The sequence below is a fragment of the Puma concolor genome, chromosome E4 (assembly GCF_028749965.1).
Source record: "Puma concolor isolate L17-30 chromosome E4, mPumCon1.1.hap2, whole genome shotgun sequence".
Classification (NCBI taxonomy): domain Eukaryota; kingdom Metazoa; phylum Chordata; class Mammalia; order Carnivora; family Felidae; genus Puma; species Puma concolor.
In genome coordinates this window covers 29,006,945-29,024,170 of record NC_141683.1, presented here as the reverse complement: position 1 = coordinate 29,024,170, position 17,226 = coordinate 29,006,945, and the positions used below count along the sequence as shown (strand labels likewise).

At 54.3% G+C, this 17,226-nt stretch overlaps 1 protein-coding gene and 1 long non-coding RNA gene across 6 annotated transcripts in view; one reads left to right on the top strand and one right to left on the bottom strand.

The window, feature by feature from the left end:
• Window positions 1–17,226, top strand: part of LGR6 (leucine rich repeat containing G protein-coupled receptor 6) — a 121,734-nt gene that overhangs the window by 10,293 nt on the left and 94,215 nt on the right. For 2 of the 5 annotated variants that reach the window (XM_086694568.1, XM_086694567.1), the window contains exon 2: window positions 16,960–17,031. In XM_086694568.1, the coding sequence (XP_086550694.1) occupies window positions 16,960–17,031 (72 nt within the window). The other 3 variants (XM_086694569.1, XM_086694570.1, XM_086694571.1) reach the window with 3 other exon arrangements.
• LOC147572537 (uncharacterized) lies at window positions 858–9,668 on the bottom strand. Its single transcript, XR_015246374.1, has 5 exons — window positions 9,609–9,668; window positions 5,996–6,169; window positions 5,109–5,334; window positions 1,205–1,356; window positions 858–972 (listed from the first exon to the last, which is right to left on the bottom strand). It is a non-coding gene; the product is annotated as an uncharacterized LOC147572537 (long non-coding RNA).

The window sequence follows — 17,226 nt, the reverse complement described above, 5'->3', positions numbered from 1 at the left end:
GAAGTCAAATGAGACCCCTTCTCTGTGCTCTGCACTATGATCCCTAACATGCCAGATACAGGTCTTCTGTTCCCACACTCAGGACGGACGTGGGGACAGGGCAGGAATGGGTGGGGGGAGGGGGTGCCTGAGGGACGCCACAGGGTAGAAAAGGCAGCCTCTGTCCAGAGGCACGTGAGGTGGCCTTGGGGCTGGAAGGCACACTGGGTATCACTGGGCTGGAGACGATCTTTGGCCTGAGCGTGGCATCTGCAGGGGGCGAGGCTGAGGGGGTGCCTGTGCCGAGGGGAGGCACAGAGACCACCTGCATCCTGGTGTGTCTACGGATGAGCCAGTTGTTAGACTCTGGTGGGCAAGACCATTGTTTGAACTGGGAAGGCCTCTGTGTGTGTTTTCCCCCTTTCCAGTTTTTCATAGTTAAAATTTTTTTTTAAAAGGGACGGAGACAGAGCACGAGTAGGGGAGGGGTGGAGGGAGGGAGACACAGAATCTGAAGCAGGCTCCAGGCTGTCAGCACAGAGCCCGACGCGGGGCTCGAACCCACAAACTGTGAGATCATGACCTGAGCCGAAGTCGGACGCTTAACCGACTGAGCCACCCGGGTGCCCCAGTTTTTCATAGTTTAGCAGAGTAGTTAAATGTATGAGCCCAGCTCTCCAGGGCTCAGACCCTGCCTCTGCCTTTTACCAGTCTTTGGGGAAGGATTTACTCTTTGGTGCCTTAGTTTCCTCACCTGTACGTGATATGGATGTTAATGATACCCACCTCCTAGGGCTCTTGGGGGGGTTGAATGAGTTAATAAATGGAAAGTGCTTAGAACGGTGTCTGACGCATAGTAACCTCAATGGGTGTGAACTATTATTATTCATTTATTCAACTGACAGACGTTTATGGAGTGTGTGCTCCCTGGCAGGACAGCTGTGCTCCGCACCCATATGGTATTAACAGTTCTCCACCTACAAGCCACAGCGGCTGGTCCAGGGGGGAGACAAAGATTTAGTGCCACCCTGTGTGAGCCCCCTCAGGATATGCTCCCACCCCGCTGCACTGCCCTGTTCTCCCCCCCGACCCAGCTCTCCCCACCTTCTGTTGTGGTTTTTCTTCCTCCTGTGCGGTGAGGGGCTGCACATTCTGGAAGAATGGGGGGGGTGTCAATAGGTCTCCTCCTCCAATTTTGTCTGAAACTCCCCTGCCCCTTGCCCACCTGTCGCTGTAGGTCTGCTCTCTGTTTGGTGGAGTTGAAGTCAGGAGACCCTGGGCTAAAATTCTGTCACAGCTGCCAACTTGCTGAGTGCCTTTGGACAAGTCCTCTGGTCTCTTCAGGCCTGCTTCCTGTTGGGCTGGCAGTCGCTGATCCTAGGATGTCGTAGAGAAAAATGATCACGTATAAATAAAGAGGCAGAGGGAAGGGAGGGGGAGAAGGAGCACAGGTGAGGCCATGTCGAGACGGTGGGATGAGGAAGGTGCCAGGGTCCCCGGAGATTTGCAGCTTCACTCAGTGAGACTTGAGATCCCGGGGGCTGGGACAAGGCATGGCCATCACCAGCACCTCCAGGGCTGCGTGCCCAGCCAGAACAAGGCCCCCCATTAACTATGTGCAGCCAGCGGAAAGAGGAATGCCCACCCCCCCGCCAGCCGACGCCACGCCAACCCTCGTTTCGTTGCTGGCTCCCCTGATCTGAATGCAGAAGCCCAGGGTGCCGCCTCTCCCTCTGCCTGCCCTGCCTCTACCTGCCAGAAAGTATTAGCCTCACCCTCCAGATTGGCATGGGGGTGCAAAGGCACCATGCTGCGGGGGCCCGGGGGACCTGCTGGGGGTGGGGCTTGGGGTCAGGAAATACCTGGGCTAACCCCTAGAACCCTGGTGTGCCCAGCGCTGATGGACAGCCCTGGGACCTGTAGGGGGGCCGGGGGCGGGGGCGGGGAAAGAGTGTAGTGAAAGGAAGAGGTTTGGAAATTCAGACTCTTGCCCCGGGAGCCCTCCTGAAGTTTTGCTGCAGCCCCCAGCCCCTAACCCTGGCTGGAAACCACCGCACACGGACAGACCAAGTCCTTCACCACTCCACCACTCGTTCAGTGTTGCCCCTCAAGAGCGTGATCACTGGGAAGTTCTTCCTGGTGTCCCTCCTCCTTCCTGCTGCACTACCCCTGAGTTTCCTTCCTGTTTTGGGCAGAGGGGAGAGAGGCAGCAGCTACCCCTGCTTTGTTAGCCTCAAAGGCCCTGGTGGATGGACTGGAGGAACGTGAGCACGGAGGCAGCCTCAGAGGCAGATGTGGTGTGGTCCCCAGGGATCCTGGAGGGGCTGCTGAGGCCGCCGAGGGTCTCTGCCCGCCCCTCCACGGGGACCACAGAGCACTGCAGCTCCCTGCCCCACAGCACTCAGGGCTGCGGTCAGCTGTTCAGTGCCCCTGTGGCCCCAGCGTGCGGGGAGGGGGCAGAGTTGGTGAGTGGAGCGAGGGCCAGATTTCAGCCTCTGCTTGGCCTCTTGGCCAGGCCACAACTGGACCTCTCTGTGAGTCAGTCGGATCAATACTTAGCAAAAAAGTGATTGAAAAGCTATGAGGGGCTGCTTACAGACGATTTGTGCCATCTAGTCCCTTGGATCTCCCAAAGCCTTTTTACTCTAAGTACGTGCTTTAGACCAGCAGTATATTTAGACCACTGGGAACTGCGAGAGTTTGCGAAAGCTCAGGCCCTACCCCAGACCTACTGAGTCGGAATCTGCATTTCAGAGCGTGCCTGGCACTTGCCCTAAAGCTTACCCTTGCAATAACTCAGGTCATCAGTTCAGTCTCTGGCCAGCCACTCTCCCCTCACTCTCCCACCCAGAATTGCTTTAACCTCATTTGTACTTGGGTGACGCGCCATTGGCTTACGTCTAGGGTGATAAGAAAGAGCCCCTAGGACATCACTGTGAGTTATTGCAAGGATGTGGTGGAGAAGTGGGTCCAGACAACAAGTCTGCAGCTCTGGGGGCCAGTCTTCGGAGAAAACCAGGGAAACAGCAACTTGATTTAGGATGCAAGGGGCTGACTGAGATGTCTCTGCTTCAGGAAAACCTTCCCCAATCCCTCAACCTGGGAGAGGGCTCCCCATGGTGTCCTGCTCTGCCCCAGGGCTTGTCCCCTCTGGGTTCTAACTTCTGTCTACTTGTCTGTTTCCCAAACCAGGCTGGGTGCCCCCAGGAAAGCAGGGCCCCAGCTGCCAGTGCCCCCTGGCATCCTCAGCGCTGGCATAAGCGCCTTGCACATAGGTGCTCAAAAATATTGGTGGAATGAATGAGGAAAAGAATGAATGGATGAATAAGCTAATGAATGGCCAGAGGCAGGAGGCACAGAGCAGAAACCAGCCTAGGCTGAAGCAGATGTGCTCGCCTGAGAGAGTGCCGGGAGGGAGGCCACCCTCATCAGACCTGGTGATGTCCCTAACCTGGCTCCCCCACAGGCCGGAGGTGTGGCATCCAACCCAGACGGCTGCGGTGAGCGCGGAGCCGTGCTGGGGAGCCTCTTAAGCTGCCAGTTAGCCAGCTCGTGGCCAGGCTTGGGTTTCATTAGAGTGAGGCATCTGTTCTATAAACCCTTCTACTTAGAAGCTTTTGCCTTTCCTGTTCGTTCTCCTTACTATTTTTTTCTTTTTAAAGAACACTGCTTTTGAAAATTTCCATCCAGTTTCAAACAAGCTAAGACAAAGGTATGTGCCTGCCCCTGGGCTTGGATGGAGAGAGGGCTCCAGTAACTTGAGGTTCTTCAATCTCCTGTTGCGTATCCGGTTCTCACGTAGGCTCTGAAGGTCCAGGATGAGTAAGCCCCGTGGTCTGCGTTAAGAGAGATCTCAGGCTGGTGGGTCAGAAAGTTACCACCTTGGAAGTGCTTAGATGAGGATATGCACAGGTTGGTTGTGGGGGTACTCAGGAGGTGGGGGGGCGGCAGTGGAGAGGAACGTGTCCCACCATGGAATCCTGTGATGATCCAGGCTGCTGGGGCCCATGGCCAGGGAACTCTGGGAGGGAAGCATGAGAACACCAAAGCCCTTGGCCATGCCAACAAATGGCGGTGAGTGTTTATTGAGCACCTACTATGACCCAGAGCCTGGGCAATGTACTAGGGATACACAGATGAAAATGAATCATGGAACTAAATTTCTGATTTAAATTCAATAAGGTAGAGGGGTGCCTGGGTGGCTCAGTCGGTTGAGCAGCCGACTTCGGCTCAGGTCATGATCTCGCGGTCCGTGAGTTCGAGCCCCGCGTCGGGCTCTGTGCTGACAGCTCAGAGCCTGGAGCCTGTTTCGGATTCTGTGTCTTCCTCTCTCTGACCCTCCCCCGTTCATGCTCTGTCTCTCTCTGTCTCAAAAATAAATAAACGTTAAAAAAATTAAAAAAAATAAATTCAGTAAGGTAGAAAGTTGAGAAGTGTTGACAAGACACCATGGGCATCCAGAGGGAACTCTTAGCCAGGGTTAGAGCTGGAAGACTTAGTCAGCTTAAGGTTCAAGGAAGAGTCTTTTCCAGAATGAGTCTCTCTTTTTTTTAAACTAACTTTTTATTTAAGAATAATATACAGGGCAGGGGCGCCTGAGTGGCTCAGTCAGTTAAGTGTCTGACTTCTGCACGGGTCATGATCTTGCAGTTTGTGAGTTCGAGCCCCGCGTCGGGCTCCGTGCTGCCAGCTCAGAGCCTGGAGCCTGCTTCGGATTCTGTGTCTCCCTCTCTCTCTGCCTCTCCCCTGCTCATGCTCTGTCTCTGTCTCTCAATAACAAATAAATGTTAAAAAATTTAAAAAAAAGAATAATATACAGGGCAGAAAAGACTACCTGTCACCTGGTAAATGTTTACAAGCTGAATACACTGGCATTAGCAGCACTCAGAACAAGAAACAGAATGTCCACAGCTTTCCAGAAGCCCTCCACCTGCCATGCCTTCTAGTCTCTACCTGCCCCCACAAGGGTAACCGCTGTCATGATTTCTAACAACATAGGTAAGTTTTGCCTGTGTTTTGCACTTTATATAAACAGAGTGCTATTTTATATGTGGCTTCTTTCCCTCATTGTGTTTGAAGATTTGCCCAGGCCACGCTGTTGCTTGCAGCCATAAGTCACTCACACTCACCTGCCGCATGTATTTGCTTTGGGAGAACGCAGCACGGTCCATCCATTCTACTGCTGATGGGAGCCTGGCGCTTCCCAGTGTGGGGGCATTAGGGATAGCGCGGCCACGGTGGTTTTGTCCAGGCATCGGTGAGCATATGGATGTGTTTCTGTTGGTTATACACCCAGGAGTGCAAGCGCTGGGTCACAGATCCCGCGGTGGGGTCTTCAGGGTCAGGATGAGTTTCCTAGGCGAGGTGTGGGAAGGGTCACCAGCTTCGTCTGTGGCATCGGGAGGGAGGCCAGTGGCGGAGGAGAGGGACGGGGCAGGGAAGCCCGCAGCAGGGCCACAAGGACCAGCAGTATCCCGAGACCCTTCTGACTATTTACTGTATACTTTCCAGTGGCTCCTATTACAAACTACCGTAAACCGGGTGGCTGAAAATAACAGGAATTGATTCTCTCACATGCTGGAGGCCAGAAGCCCAGAGTCAAGGTGCCAGCAGCATGACACTCACTACAGAGGCTTTAGGGGAGAATCCACCGCACCCCTCTTCTAACTCGTGGCGGCTGCCAGCTTCCTTGTCTTGTGGCCACATCACTCCAATCTCTGCCTCTGTCTCCCCATCGACTTCTTCTCTGTGTGTGGCTTATAAGGGCACTTGTCAAGGGCCCACTCAAATGATCCAGGATGCTCTCTTCATTTCAAACTCTTTTTCTTAATTACCCCTGTGAGGACCCTTTTCCTCACTAAGTATGGTCACATTCACAGGATCCAGGGATTAGGACACAGACATCTTTTGCGGGGGCCACCATGGAGCCTAGTGTACCAGCCCTCACTGCCATCCTCAGCGTCCCGGCCCAGTTCCCCCCTTTGCAAAGCTCTCAGGCCACTTTCTAATGGCCAACCTGTCCCTGCTGGCCACCACAGGCCAGGCTTTCTCCTGATCCTCAGGCACTTGAGATTCTTCCAGCACTAACGTCCAAGGCTCTGTCCAGCTGTGTCTGGACAACTCTCCTCAGGTTGTGGCGTCCTCCCTGTCTGCCTCCTCTGTGCTCAGCGAGGCTCTGCACACAAGGGCACTAGGAACAAGGAACTTAGGCTGAAGGCATCTTTCCAGCAGAGTCCGGTCCAGCCCAGGGCACCTTGCCCATGGCATGCCGGTGGCCAGCCCTTCTCCATGTCCCCTCTCCCCGACATCACCACCTCAGAGGGAACCTGGCTATTACCTTGTCCCAGGGCTTCTGTGGTAGTCCTGATCTCACACACACACACACACACACACACACACACACACACACCACAGGGAGGAGGGAGGAGCTTGGAGGAAGGGGAAGGAGCCCAGCCCTTTGCTCTTCCTTGGAGGAGGCCTGGGAGACAGGAATGCCTTTGGCTGGGGGACCCTGGCCAGAGATCAGAAGATCAAAGGATGCGAAGATCAGGGCTGGGGCAGGTGGCACTCACTTGGAAGCATCAGAGAGAAGCAGCAGCTGGTGCCTCCTAAGGGCAGGGCTGACCCAGAATGCCCTCCCCCTCCCCTCCCCTCCCCTCCGCCTCCCTGCCCCATTTCCGTTGTGACCCTACTGTGCTGCTCCCCCAGGAGGCAGGGCTCTGGGGGTTGAATGCGGGGGAGGGGGGAGATGCTAACTAGCATCTATATGCCACTTGGGAGGCACAGCCACTAACCCCCGACACACAAGGACACTCTCACGCAACCGTCACAATTCCCCTAAGAGAAACCGTGACATAACGCGTTAGAGATGCAGAAACCGAAGCTCAAAGAGGAAAGGTAACTTGTTCAATGTCAAACAACTGGTAGGTGGTGGGGCCAAGTCACAAACTCAGGCAGGCTGACACTGTAGCCCACAAACTACTACACCCTAATGGAAGGCGCGGAACTCTGTTCAGTTCAACTGCAGCATGATGGAGGGAGGCTAGACTTCGGGAGGGACTCCTTGCCGGGCAGGGATGTGAGATCTAGATCTTGTATCTAGTCTTTCTACAAGTCTGATGAACCAAACAGGTAAGGGGTTGGAGAAGAGAGTAGGTTGTTGGGGCACAAGCCAGAATGTAGGACACAGGCAGCAGGACAGGAGAGAATCAGCAAGAAGGAGGCAGGAATCGCCCTGGGGACCGGGCATGCGGGACCTCAGGGGCCTGACGGGGCTCCGGATGGCAGGACTGCCCTCCCACCCCCACCGTGGCCGACTGGTGGTGAGCAACAGCAAGGTGAGGCGAGCCAGCCCAGGTGGGCTTGGAGGAGGGGAGCTGAGTTCCAGAAAGTTCCACTGGTGCTCGAAGCCCCTGGGAGTGAGACTCAGAACAAGACACTTCCCCAGGGGGTGGGGCCCTCCTGGGCAGACCTTCATCCCTCTGCATTGTTCCCAGACCTGCGGCCTTGGCCCCGCTTCCCGGCCCTTCCAGCCCCAGGGGCTCACGCTGCCAGTGCCCACGGGGGACCGAGCTGCCTCGCGGTGCGCACCAGCTCCTGTGTGCAGCTGGGTTCAACAGAGCAAAACGGTGGGGGGTTGGCTCTGCCGTTTATTAACTGTGTGAGTAGATGTGAAGTAACTTAATATTTCCCAGTCCTCCTTTCTTCATTTAAAACGGGAATGAATAATGCTTCACTCTCTGGCTTGATAAAAGGATTAAATGAAATGAGACCGAGGATGTGCCAGAGCTCTATTGAAAGGCTTTCAAACAGAGGGGAGCTGGAGAGGCAGAGGGGAGGGGTTGGACACGATTTGGGACTTTGGCATCAGAGGGATCTTGATTTTGCTGGGTCTCATCTGTAAAATGGGTCTGTAAAGCCTTTGGCACAGTGTCTGTCACAGCAAAGGTTCTGAGCTTGGCTTCTGCTCTCTCCCACTAGATTCAGGTTGAATCTGGGACTGGGTCCGATTTCGAACGCCTCCTGACTAGGGTCTTGGTGCTGCCCCTGGCCGGGGTGGGGGTAGGTGGCAATTGGGTGCTCTTTCTTGTGTCTGTCCATGGAGGTAAGTGGAGTTGCTGGGTTGGGAATAGGAGGAAGGGATCCTAATGTGAAATGAAAACTTCCATTTGGGATGTGAGGGTTGGGGGGGGGAGGGGAGGGAATGTGATTCTGAATAGAGGGGCCTTTCCTCTGTTTTCCACCGCCAGACACACCCTGCCCCTTTATCGGGTAAAATAAAGGGTAAACGCAGCAGGATCTCAGCTAAACAAACAGGGCTCAGGGCTGTGGTCTGCACACAAAGGGGACTCCCGCCCTCTGGCGGCCCTAGTCCTTCCCACCTGTGCCTCCTCAGCTCCCCACCCACCCAGCCCTTCTCCTGGGGGCCCCGGGGGGGGGGGGGAGCTCAGGGATGTCCAGTTCTGAGGAGGGACACCTAGTTCTTCCCCGCAGGGAGGTCTTATCCGATGGGACGTCACAGTCCTCTCTAAGGTGCTTCCGGTCTGATAGGGCAGATAGAAGTCACCCATACATTCCCACGTACAGAAATGATGCCCTTTTAGATGGAGCCAGAGATCAGAATAAGGGCCAGAAAAGATGCTGGCTGGTGAGTGGAGACCGGAGCTTGACCCGATTAAGTGGACAGGTCCCCAGATGCATAGCCACTGCTGCCTTCCCTTGCTAGGTTTATGCTCTACCCTCCTCCTGCACATCTGTCTTACATACCTCCTCAGTCTTCCTGGCCAGGGTCTGCCCATGGCATGCCCAGCCATCCTTGCTGCATAGAAAATGGACCTTGAAGCTGGTGGTGGCGACGGTGTGTGTGTGTGTGTGTGTGTGTGTGTGTGTGACAAACACAGGTAACTGGGAGTCATGGAGAATCTCCCAGCCTGTGTGGGGAGATCAGGCACATGAGTGAGCAATCTGAGACCAGGAGATGACAGTTTGTAGTCTAGGACAGGATCGTGTGGCCCAACTCTGTGACTGAACCCTCTGAGACCGGAGTCAAAAGGCTGTACGAATTAGTCTGAGGAGGCCCTGCGACACTCCAGCTGCTTGGTCCCAGCACTCGCCACTCAGGCTTGTAATTGTCCGCGGTCTTGTCCTTGTTCCAACTGGACCGGGCTCTTTGAGGTCAGGGATCATGCATTGGCCTCCTGGCTGTGCCGTCAGAATTTGAGGAGACCTACACCATACAGATGAAATAGCAATGCCACCCTGGAGCGACATTACCTGACTTCTGTGGTCTTTTCACCCAGGGCTAAAACTAAAACCAAAAAACCAAACAAATGAAAAAAACCCTTCTACTTTTCTCTCACCTGACTTCTAAGAATGTCTCCTGCCCAGGGCACCTGGGGGGCTCAGTCGGTTAAGCGTCTGAGTTTGGCTCAGGTCACGATCTCACAGTCATGGGTTCGAGCACCGCATCAGGCTCTGTGCTGACGACTCAGAGCCTGGAGCCTGCTTCAGATTCTGTGTCTCCCCCTCTCTTTGTTCCTCCCCAGCTCGTGCTCTCTCTCTCTCTCTCTCAAAAATAACTCAACATTAAAAATGTCTCCTTCCCTTCCCCTTATCCCTCCCTACCCTACCTGAATTAATTGGGTCACCTGACGATGATGCTCTGGGTTTCCTGTATCTCCCTGGTTCAGTCTGACTTGAGCAGGCCTGGCCGTTGCTTAGCAACCACAGGGGACCTTCTCTCCCCTTACAAATGAGCTCCAAGTCCAGGTGCCAGGACCTCCCCGTCCAGCCCTCCAGCTTCTCTCTTACTCTCCACGACTCGCCTCCGTTCCCTGCCCTCCTGCCACTCCAGGCAGGCTGGGAGACATGGTTGTTATAAACAAGGGAGCCAGAACATGACACGATGAAGCAATAGCCCTTTTATTTAAAACGACAGCACTTTTCTCACTTTGTGCAAAGCCTAAGAGAATGTGCTGTGCTGTCATGTGTATGAAGACAGATACACTTTATCCTGATTGGAGTACACTCCCTTGTTTGGAAATCTGGGAAAATTGCAGAAATCCAAGAGAACTTTGTGTTAACGAGTGTGCTTAGAATCTCAAAGACAGCAAGTACCACGTCATCTCTGATAAGGAGGTGCCATCTAGGGGAATCAACTGGGCAGGGAACGCTGCTTTAGAAAACCCAAGACCAATGTGGTGCGGTGGAAAGAGCATCGCCCTGGGGCTTAGGAGACCTAGTTCTCGCTGCCATTAACTTGCTCTGTGACCTTAGGTAACTTTGTCCAGCTTTGGATGTTTCCTCATTTGGAAACTGATATCGAGCACAGGAAGAGGGAAGCACCTTTCATTCACGGGGTGTTTCGAAATGCGTGGGGTGTTCTGGAGGGTCGCAACAACTGGGAGATGCTACCCGCATAAGGAGGGGTGCTAACAGCCCCGCAGTGAATGACCAGTCCGGTCCTCCCCGCCGATGAACCCCTTCCCCCACTGTGTAACTCGGGGCGTTCTCTGGATGCCTTCCGCTCCGAGCTCAGTTCTGCAAGCTACTCATGTCTCATATACACCCCACCCTCATTTCTGCCCCAGGAAGCCAGCCTGGTTTACCCTATCCCCCTTCTGTGCTTCTCTCTTAGTCTCGAGTCTGGACACACACTTTTAATTGGGATAGTGGCTGCAGGAGCAGCTTGTAAACCACAAAGCAGAGTACATATGTGGGTTTTTTGTTGTTACTCTGTGAGTAAACAATCCTTCCCCAGCAACACTGTAAACTCCTCCAGGGCCCAGACCCTGCCCTGTGCTTTGTCTCCGTCCCCTGCCTAGCACTGTGTCCAGAGCACCGCAGCCAGTCAGGAAATAATGACCCGTAGGGCTGGAAGGGACCTTGGTACTGGCCTCATTGAACCAGGTTCCCTGATTCCAGATTCCGTGTTCTTTCCTCTTCACCCTGTCACCTGCCTCTCTTGTTGACAGAAGAATTCATCAAGTATTCTCTGAGCACCAGATGGTCCCCGTGGCAGCCAGCCTATCTCCTGGCCCTTTTCGGGGGGAAGGAACCCCCTCCCCATTGGGCTATTTCTACACTGGCTTGTCCTGCTCCCTACCACCCCCCGACCGTTGCCCTGAAGAGAAAAGGCCAAAGAGAAACCTGACGGTCCACTGTAGGTGTCTGAGTGATCCTTCGGAGGAGGGCCCCACTCTGGCCTTTTCTAGAGGATGCTGAATTAAGAGACGAGTGACCATTGTTAGCGACAGGTCCCATGGATGGTGCATCAGATTGGAACTAACCACCGACTAGGTTCTTTTTAGAGGGTATGCCCTCAAAGAGCACTGGGAGAAAGTCAAATCAGACAACAAGAAGAACTCCCTGAGAGCGAGGGTTGTCAGCCCCGGGAAGAGAAGCTGGGGAAGGCCGCGTCATCTATCTCCATCGGTCATGCGGTCTTTGGATGTTTATTGCACACTCCTATTTGCCAGGTGTCCCGCTAGGACTGGAGGATACAGAGAGGACTAAGATTAAGTCCTCGCCTTGAAGAGGCTCATAGTCCTATGGGTCATTATATACTAATCATTATAATTCAGTTGGATGAGTGGAATATTAATAAGGCATATTTATTAAGTACTATGTTTTCCATTTAGTAACTCGGGTAATTCTCACTACAACTAGTGTGAGGCAAGTACTATTATTAGCCCCCTTTCCCAGATGGGAAAATGGAGGCTTAGAGATGTCAAGTGGCATGGCCAGGATCACGCAGCTAATTAGCCTTGTGCTGGGGTAATAATGAAGGCGGGTGCCGTGCTAGGTGCATGGCAGGAGCTCAGAAATCATCGCTGAGGGAGTGTGGACAAAATATTGTAGGCGCACAGGGGGTGCCACACTAGCTCTGCCTGAGGGGGCTGGGCAAGCCCTCATCAGGGAGGTGACCTTGGGGCGTAGCCATGCCTGGGAGCAGGGGTTCGTCTCCTGGTCTTTTCCCCGCTTTTTCCCCGGCTTTTCCCTGGCTGCAGAGACAGGCAACCTTAGCCCACAGTGGAGACAACACCAAAGAGGACCCACCTTCCTGGGCATCTTCTCCAGCCAGGTGGGGACAGTCCTCCAGGCCTGTCCCAGCAGAACCCACGGGCTTCGCCTTTCTCTGTTTCTTCTCCCAAAGGAAAAATGCAAACAGAACAATTTGCCAGCGCCCTTGGGTATCAGCCAGATTTCCGGGGGGGAGTGGGGTGGGGGGGAGGGAGGGTCTCCTGTTACCCCACCCCCCTCCAGTTTCCGGTTTTGCTGCTCTCTGTCCCCTCAGTTCCCCAGCATCCTCCCTCTTATCAAACCCTGTTCCTTGTCTCCCTGGTGACACTGCCTCACCCAGCTTCCTTGGGTGGTCCGGTTGCCTCACAGGGTAAAGCTCTGAGAACATTTTCCTAAAGTGCAGCCAGAAACTTCCACTTCCTGTGCCCAGGGCTGCCCCTCACTTCTCTCCCCTCCCTCCTCCTCCTGCCAGCCTCGCCCCACTGACCCTCTCCTGCCCACTCCCCCCTCCCACGCGTGGCTGTGTCCAGCTACAAGAACATATAGCCCCTCTGGATACCGCAAGAAAACTTCTGAATGGGGCTGTAACCCATTCTCTGAATCCCCTGGCATTTTGATTGAGAGAAGCAATTTGCAGGGCTCACTGCAAAATGAAAATGTGGTGCCTCTTTGTTCAAAATGTATTAAGGATTTCAAAATGACGACAGGAGAAAATTGAACTAAGCCGGACCCTTCTGAGTGTGGGTGTCTGTGCGACTGCACAGGTCGCACACCCACACAGGTCACACGCCCAGGAAGCCGGTTCTGTAGAGCTGCAGTGTGTGTGTATGTGTGTGTGTGTGTGTGTGTGTGTGTGTGTGTGTGTGTACGTGCGTGCACGCGTGTGTATTTTTAGCAGCGATGGGGTGAGAGTAGTGGGGCAGGCATCGGGATCTCAATCAGCCACACGTTAGACCCCCAAACAGCATCACCGAGCAGCCTGTGTCCCTTCCTGGGGCCAACAGCACACTGGGATAGACCAGAGAAGGGACCTGAAGCCAAGAGAAGGAACTGGGCTTGCCAGAGGTCACACAGCCAAGAAAGGTTTTCCAACCACAGGAGTGAGACTTGAGTCAGGCTCTTTGTTTCTCCCAAGGAATATCTTTTTTTATTTATTTTTAAACATTTTTTAAAGTTTTGTTTTGTTTTGTTTTTGACAGCGGGGAGGGGAAGGCAGAGAGAGAGGGAGAGAGAGAATCCCAAGCAGGCTCCATGCTGTCAGCACACAGCACGATGGGAGGGGCTTGATCCCACGACCCTGAGATCATGACCTGGGCCAAAATCAAGAGTTGGATGGTTAACCGACTGAGCCACCCAGGCGCCCCTCTCCCAAAGAATTTCTATCTTTATAACATGTGATGCTCTGAGAAAGTTTGTGACTTTTAACAGTACAATACTCTAATGTGCACACGGACAGATACACACGTGTGTCCTCACACGCATGGCACACACATGCCCAGCACCCTACAAGACAAGCACGTCCAAGAACTCATGAGCCCAATATGTGCCCCTGCCCTTGTAGATGCTTACAAGTTCATACAGCCGAGCAAATGCAGCCACAGCCAAACCCTAGGCACCCCCAGGATCAGAAGCCCTCTTATTTCCCCTAGGTGCAAGTATGGCCTGAATGTGCTCTCTGGCTTGCACCAGGACAGCTGAGCCCCCAGGAAAGTCATATCTCAGAACCACCACTGCACAGGACAACCCCTGTGTTGAGAGTTCCTGCATGGTGACTCCCTCCCGGAGATGGCCCAGGCACCCCCCCCCCCCCCCCCGCCCCGCCACCACCCTAACGCCAAGCAGGGCCCAGCGCCTCTTGCCAGGGCCCTTCGCCATTCCCAAGACCTGTGGCATCGGAGGATCTCGGCTTTGAAACTTGCACCTCCCTCTCTCAGCTGCCACATTCCTCTTCCTTCCCCTTTCCTGGGCACCAGCCCCACCCCTTGCCTTCTGTGAAAGGGCCAGGTCTGAATGGAGCTCCCCCCACGAATTTGAAATCCACCCTCCCGGCCCCCCCCCCCCACCTTACAGAGCCCTGCAGCTGGGTCATGTGTTGTCTTGGGCAGGATGTGGGGGCGGGCAGGGGGGGTGCAGGCCCCCTCCTCCCCAGGGGAGAACAATGAGGCCGCTAGTCGGGGTGGTGGGGCGGAGGGCGTGGGGTGGGTGCATGGAGCCACATCAGAGCCTCTGAGGTGCGGCCCCTGGAGGGACAGCTGAGTGATGAGGCCTGAGTCACATGCCCCGTGTGCTCCTTGAACTCGCGCTCCCGCTCCTGTGGAGACATGTCCAGAAGTGCGCAGTGTAAATATTTAGAGGTAATCGTTTTTGTGGCACCTTGTGCCTCCCTGCCTGGCTGAGAATGAGCCAGGCCCAGGACGCGAGGGGGAGGAGTCCAGTCAGATGCAGGTTCCGTGGGCCTCGCCATTCTTTCCCTGGCCACGGGCCGGTGCACCCCTCTTTACCTCTCCGCCGGAACCCTGGGCTGGCGGAGCCTGGAAACACCCTGAGAACCAAACTCTGGCATGAAATCCACCAAAGACCCTTCTTGGCTCTGCACCATCAGCACCCCAGCAACGCCTTCTGCCTAGCCCTCTTTCTGGATGGGGCAGGCCCAGGGATGGCCCTCCTGTCCCCACATGGAGCGGGGAGCGAGCTGCGGACGAGAAGCAGCCCAGAGCTCAGCCTGCCAGTTCCTTGGCTCTACTCTGAACAGAATGTCTTCCTTCTTCAGAGGACATGGCGTCCGGAGGCCAGGCTTTATCAAAGATAAAACATTTGAGACTAAACAGTCTTTTTATAGACTGGAACCGAGCTCCCAAGCACACATTTCCCCACCATCTCCAGCCTGCTTTTCTGAGCACACACAGAAAGCGCCCTCATTTCTTGGGGGAAAATGGAGACACTCAGGTTTGACTGCAACAGTGCATTCCTAAGGAAGGGAGAAAGCAGCAGGAAGGCCTGGGGGCGGTACCCAGCAATGCGGTGGTCTGCTTTGGGCCCACATCTATACCCCTCAGGGAGGGTGCTGGCAGAGGCGAGAAGCAGCTGTTAAGAGTTTGAAATAGGATGGAACCCAAATGTGAGACACACGCGTGTACTCCGACATTGCTACTCAGCCAGGCACAACCAAGAAGGAAATGCTAACAGAGCAGGGCCAACAAAGAAGGCACCGACTCCTTCCCACCTCCTCCCCCCACCCCCCCTCCACCTGTTGGTTTAGGACACTTGCCCACAGGTCACTGAGGGACAGACGGAGGGAAGAAGGCGTATTTATTGTGTATGTACTATTTGTTAGGCAGTCTGTAAGCATTGGCTCATTTAATCCTTACAAGGACCCTAGGAGTTTAGTGTGATTCATCCCATTTTTATGGATGAGGAAACGGAAGGCCATAGTGGTTAAGAGCCCGAGATCTGATAGGTAAGTAGAGGAGAGAGTTGACCTCAGGGCCTTTAACATTTCTTGTCTTTAATGTTTATTTATTTTTGAGAGAGAGAGTGAGCATGCGCACAAGTGGGGGAGGGGCAGAGAGGGGAGGGGCAAAGAGAGAGAGAATCTCAAGCAGTAGGCTCCATACTGTCAGCAGAGAGCCCCATGCAGTGCTCGAACTCACTAACCGTAAGATCATGGCCTGAGCCAAAGTCAGATGCTTAACCCACTGCGCCACCCAGGGGCCCCCACTTCAGGGCCTTTTGACTCCAAAGCTCAATGCTTTTTCCTCTTTGTTTTCTTGAATGTGAAATGGAGATAACAATGGAGTCTACCTTGGGGCTGTTGCAAGAATTACGTGGAATTCTTTGGTTAAAGGTTAGCCTGTGCCTGACACAGTAGGCCTTGCATGTGTGCAAGGCATCATTAGAGGACGGTGACCCTGAAACCACCCACTGGATCTCTCAGATAATATGGGGAGGATGGACTGATCCAAGGTGGGAATCCACGGAGGGATCAGGATCTGCATCCCACGGCTCAGGAATCTAGGCATCTTCTGGAATGTGCTTCAGGTCGGGTCCTCTGGCCAGAGAAAGGCAGGAGTCTGCAGGAGGAAAGTTAACAGGAATGTGGCTGGCAGAGAACTCAGAGGGCAGCAAAATCGCACTGGTTCTGGGATTGAATAAAAAAGATGAACCCTCATGGATGAGTGCGTGAATATTGCATGAATCTGCTCTACAGATCGTAATGTCAGGAATCTCTGGGCTTCCGTTTCCCCTTTGGTTAAAAGAAAGCGTGAGGTGTTACTTGTATTCAGTGGCCCCTCCCTTCTGCCCTGAAACTCTATGAGTTGTTCTCCAGCTTCTCCCCTTACCGGAAGGTCAGCCTCCTTCAGAGTCCTAACGACAGCCATTCCTGGGGGAGTCTGGCAGAGGAAGGAGAGAGGCAGAGGGCAGAATTGGAAACCATGGAGGGAATGCCCATATGAACCCGGAAGGCCTGACTCCCAGCCCAGTGCTCACTCTTTTTTTTTTTTTTTAATGTTTATTTATTTTTGAGAGAGAGAGAGAGAGACAGAGCACCAGTGGGGGAGGGGCGGAGAGAAAGGGAGACAGAATCTGAAGCAGGCTCTAGGCTCTGAGCTGTCAGCACAGAGCCTGACTCGGAGCTCGGGCCCACAAGCAGTGAGATCATGACCTGAGCTGAAGTCGGACCCTCAACCGCCTGAGCCACCCAGGTGCCCCCCGGTGCTTACTCTTAACGAACGCACCTGCTGTGTGTGGCCAGGCTGGCTTTGGAATTAGATGGCATGGTGTGTGTGTGTGTGTGTGTGTGTGTGTGTGTGTGTGTGTATGTGTGTGTGTGTGTGTGTGTGTGTGTGTTGGGGGGGCTGTGGGAATGGTGGGCGCCCTCTGTGGGCGTCTGGAGCTGGACAGTGCAGGTTGGGGCTGATGGGCAGCTCACGGCTCCCTTCGCATTTTCTCTCCATGCAGAGACCTGAGCATGAACAACCTCACGGAGCTGCAGCCTGGCCTCTTCCACCACCTGCGCTTCCTGGAGGAGCTGTAAGTAGAGGTCTCGTGGGGCTGGGGGTTGGAACTTTGGGACCACTGAGAGCTGTAGGAGCCAGGGCTCCCCGGGAAGAAGGCTGGAGCTCAAAGGAAAGGGGCTTGGGATGCTGTTCTTGATAGCAGGGTATTCAGCCGATGCCTGGGCCAGCTGTGGACCCCGGGTGCTGTTGTGGGGCCACATTGTATAGG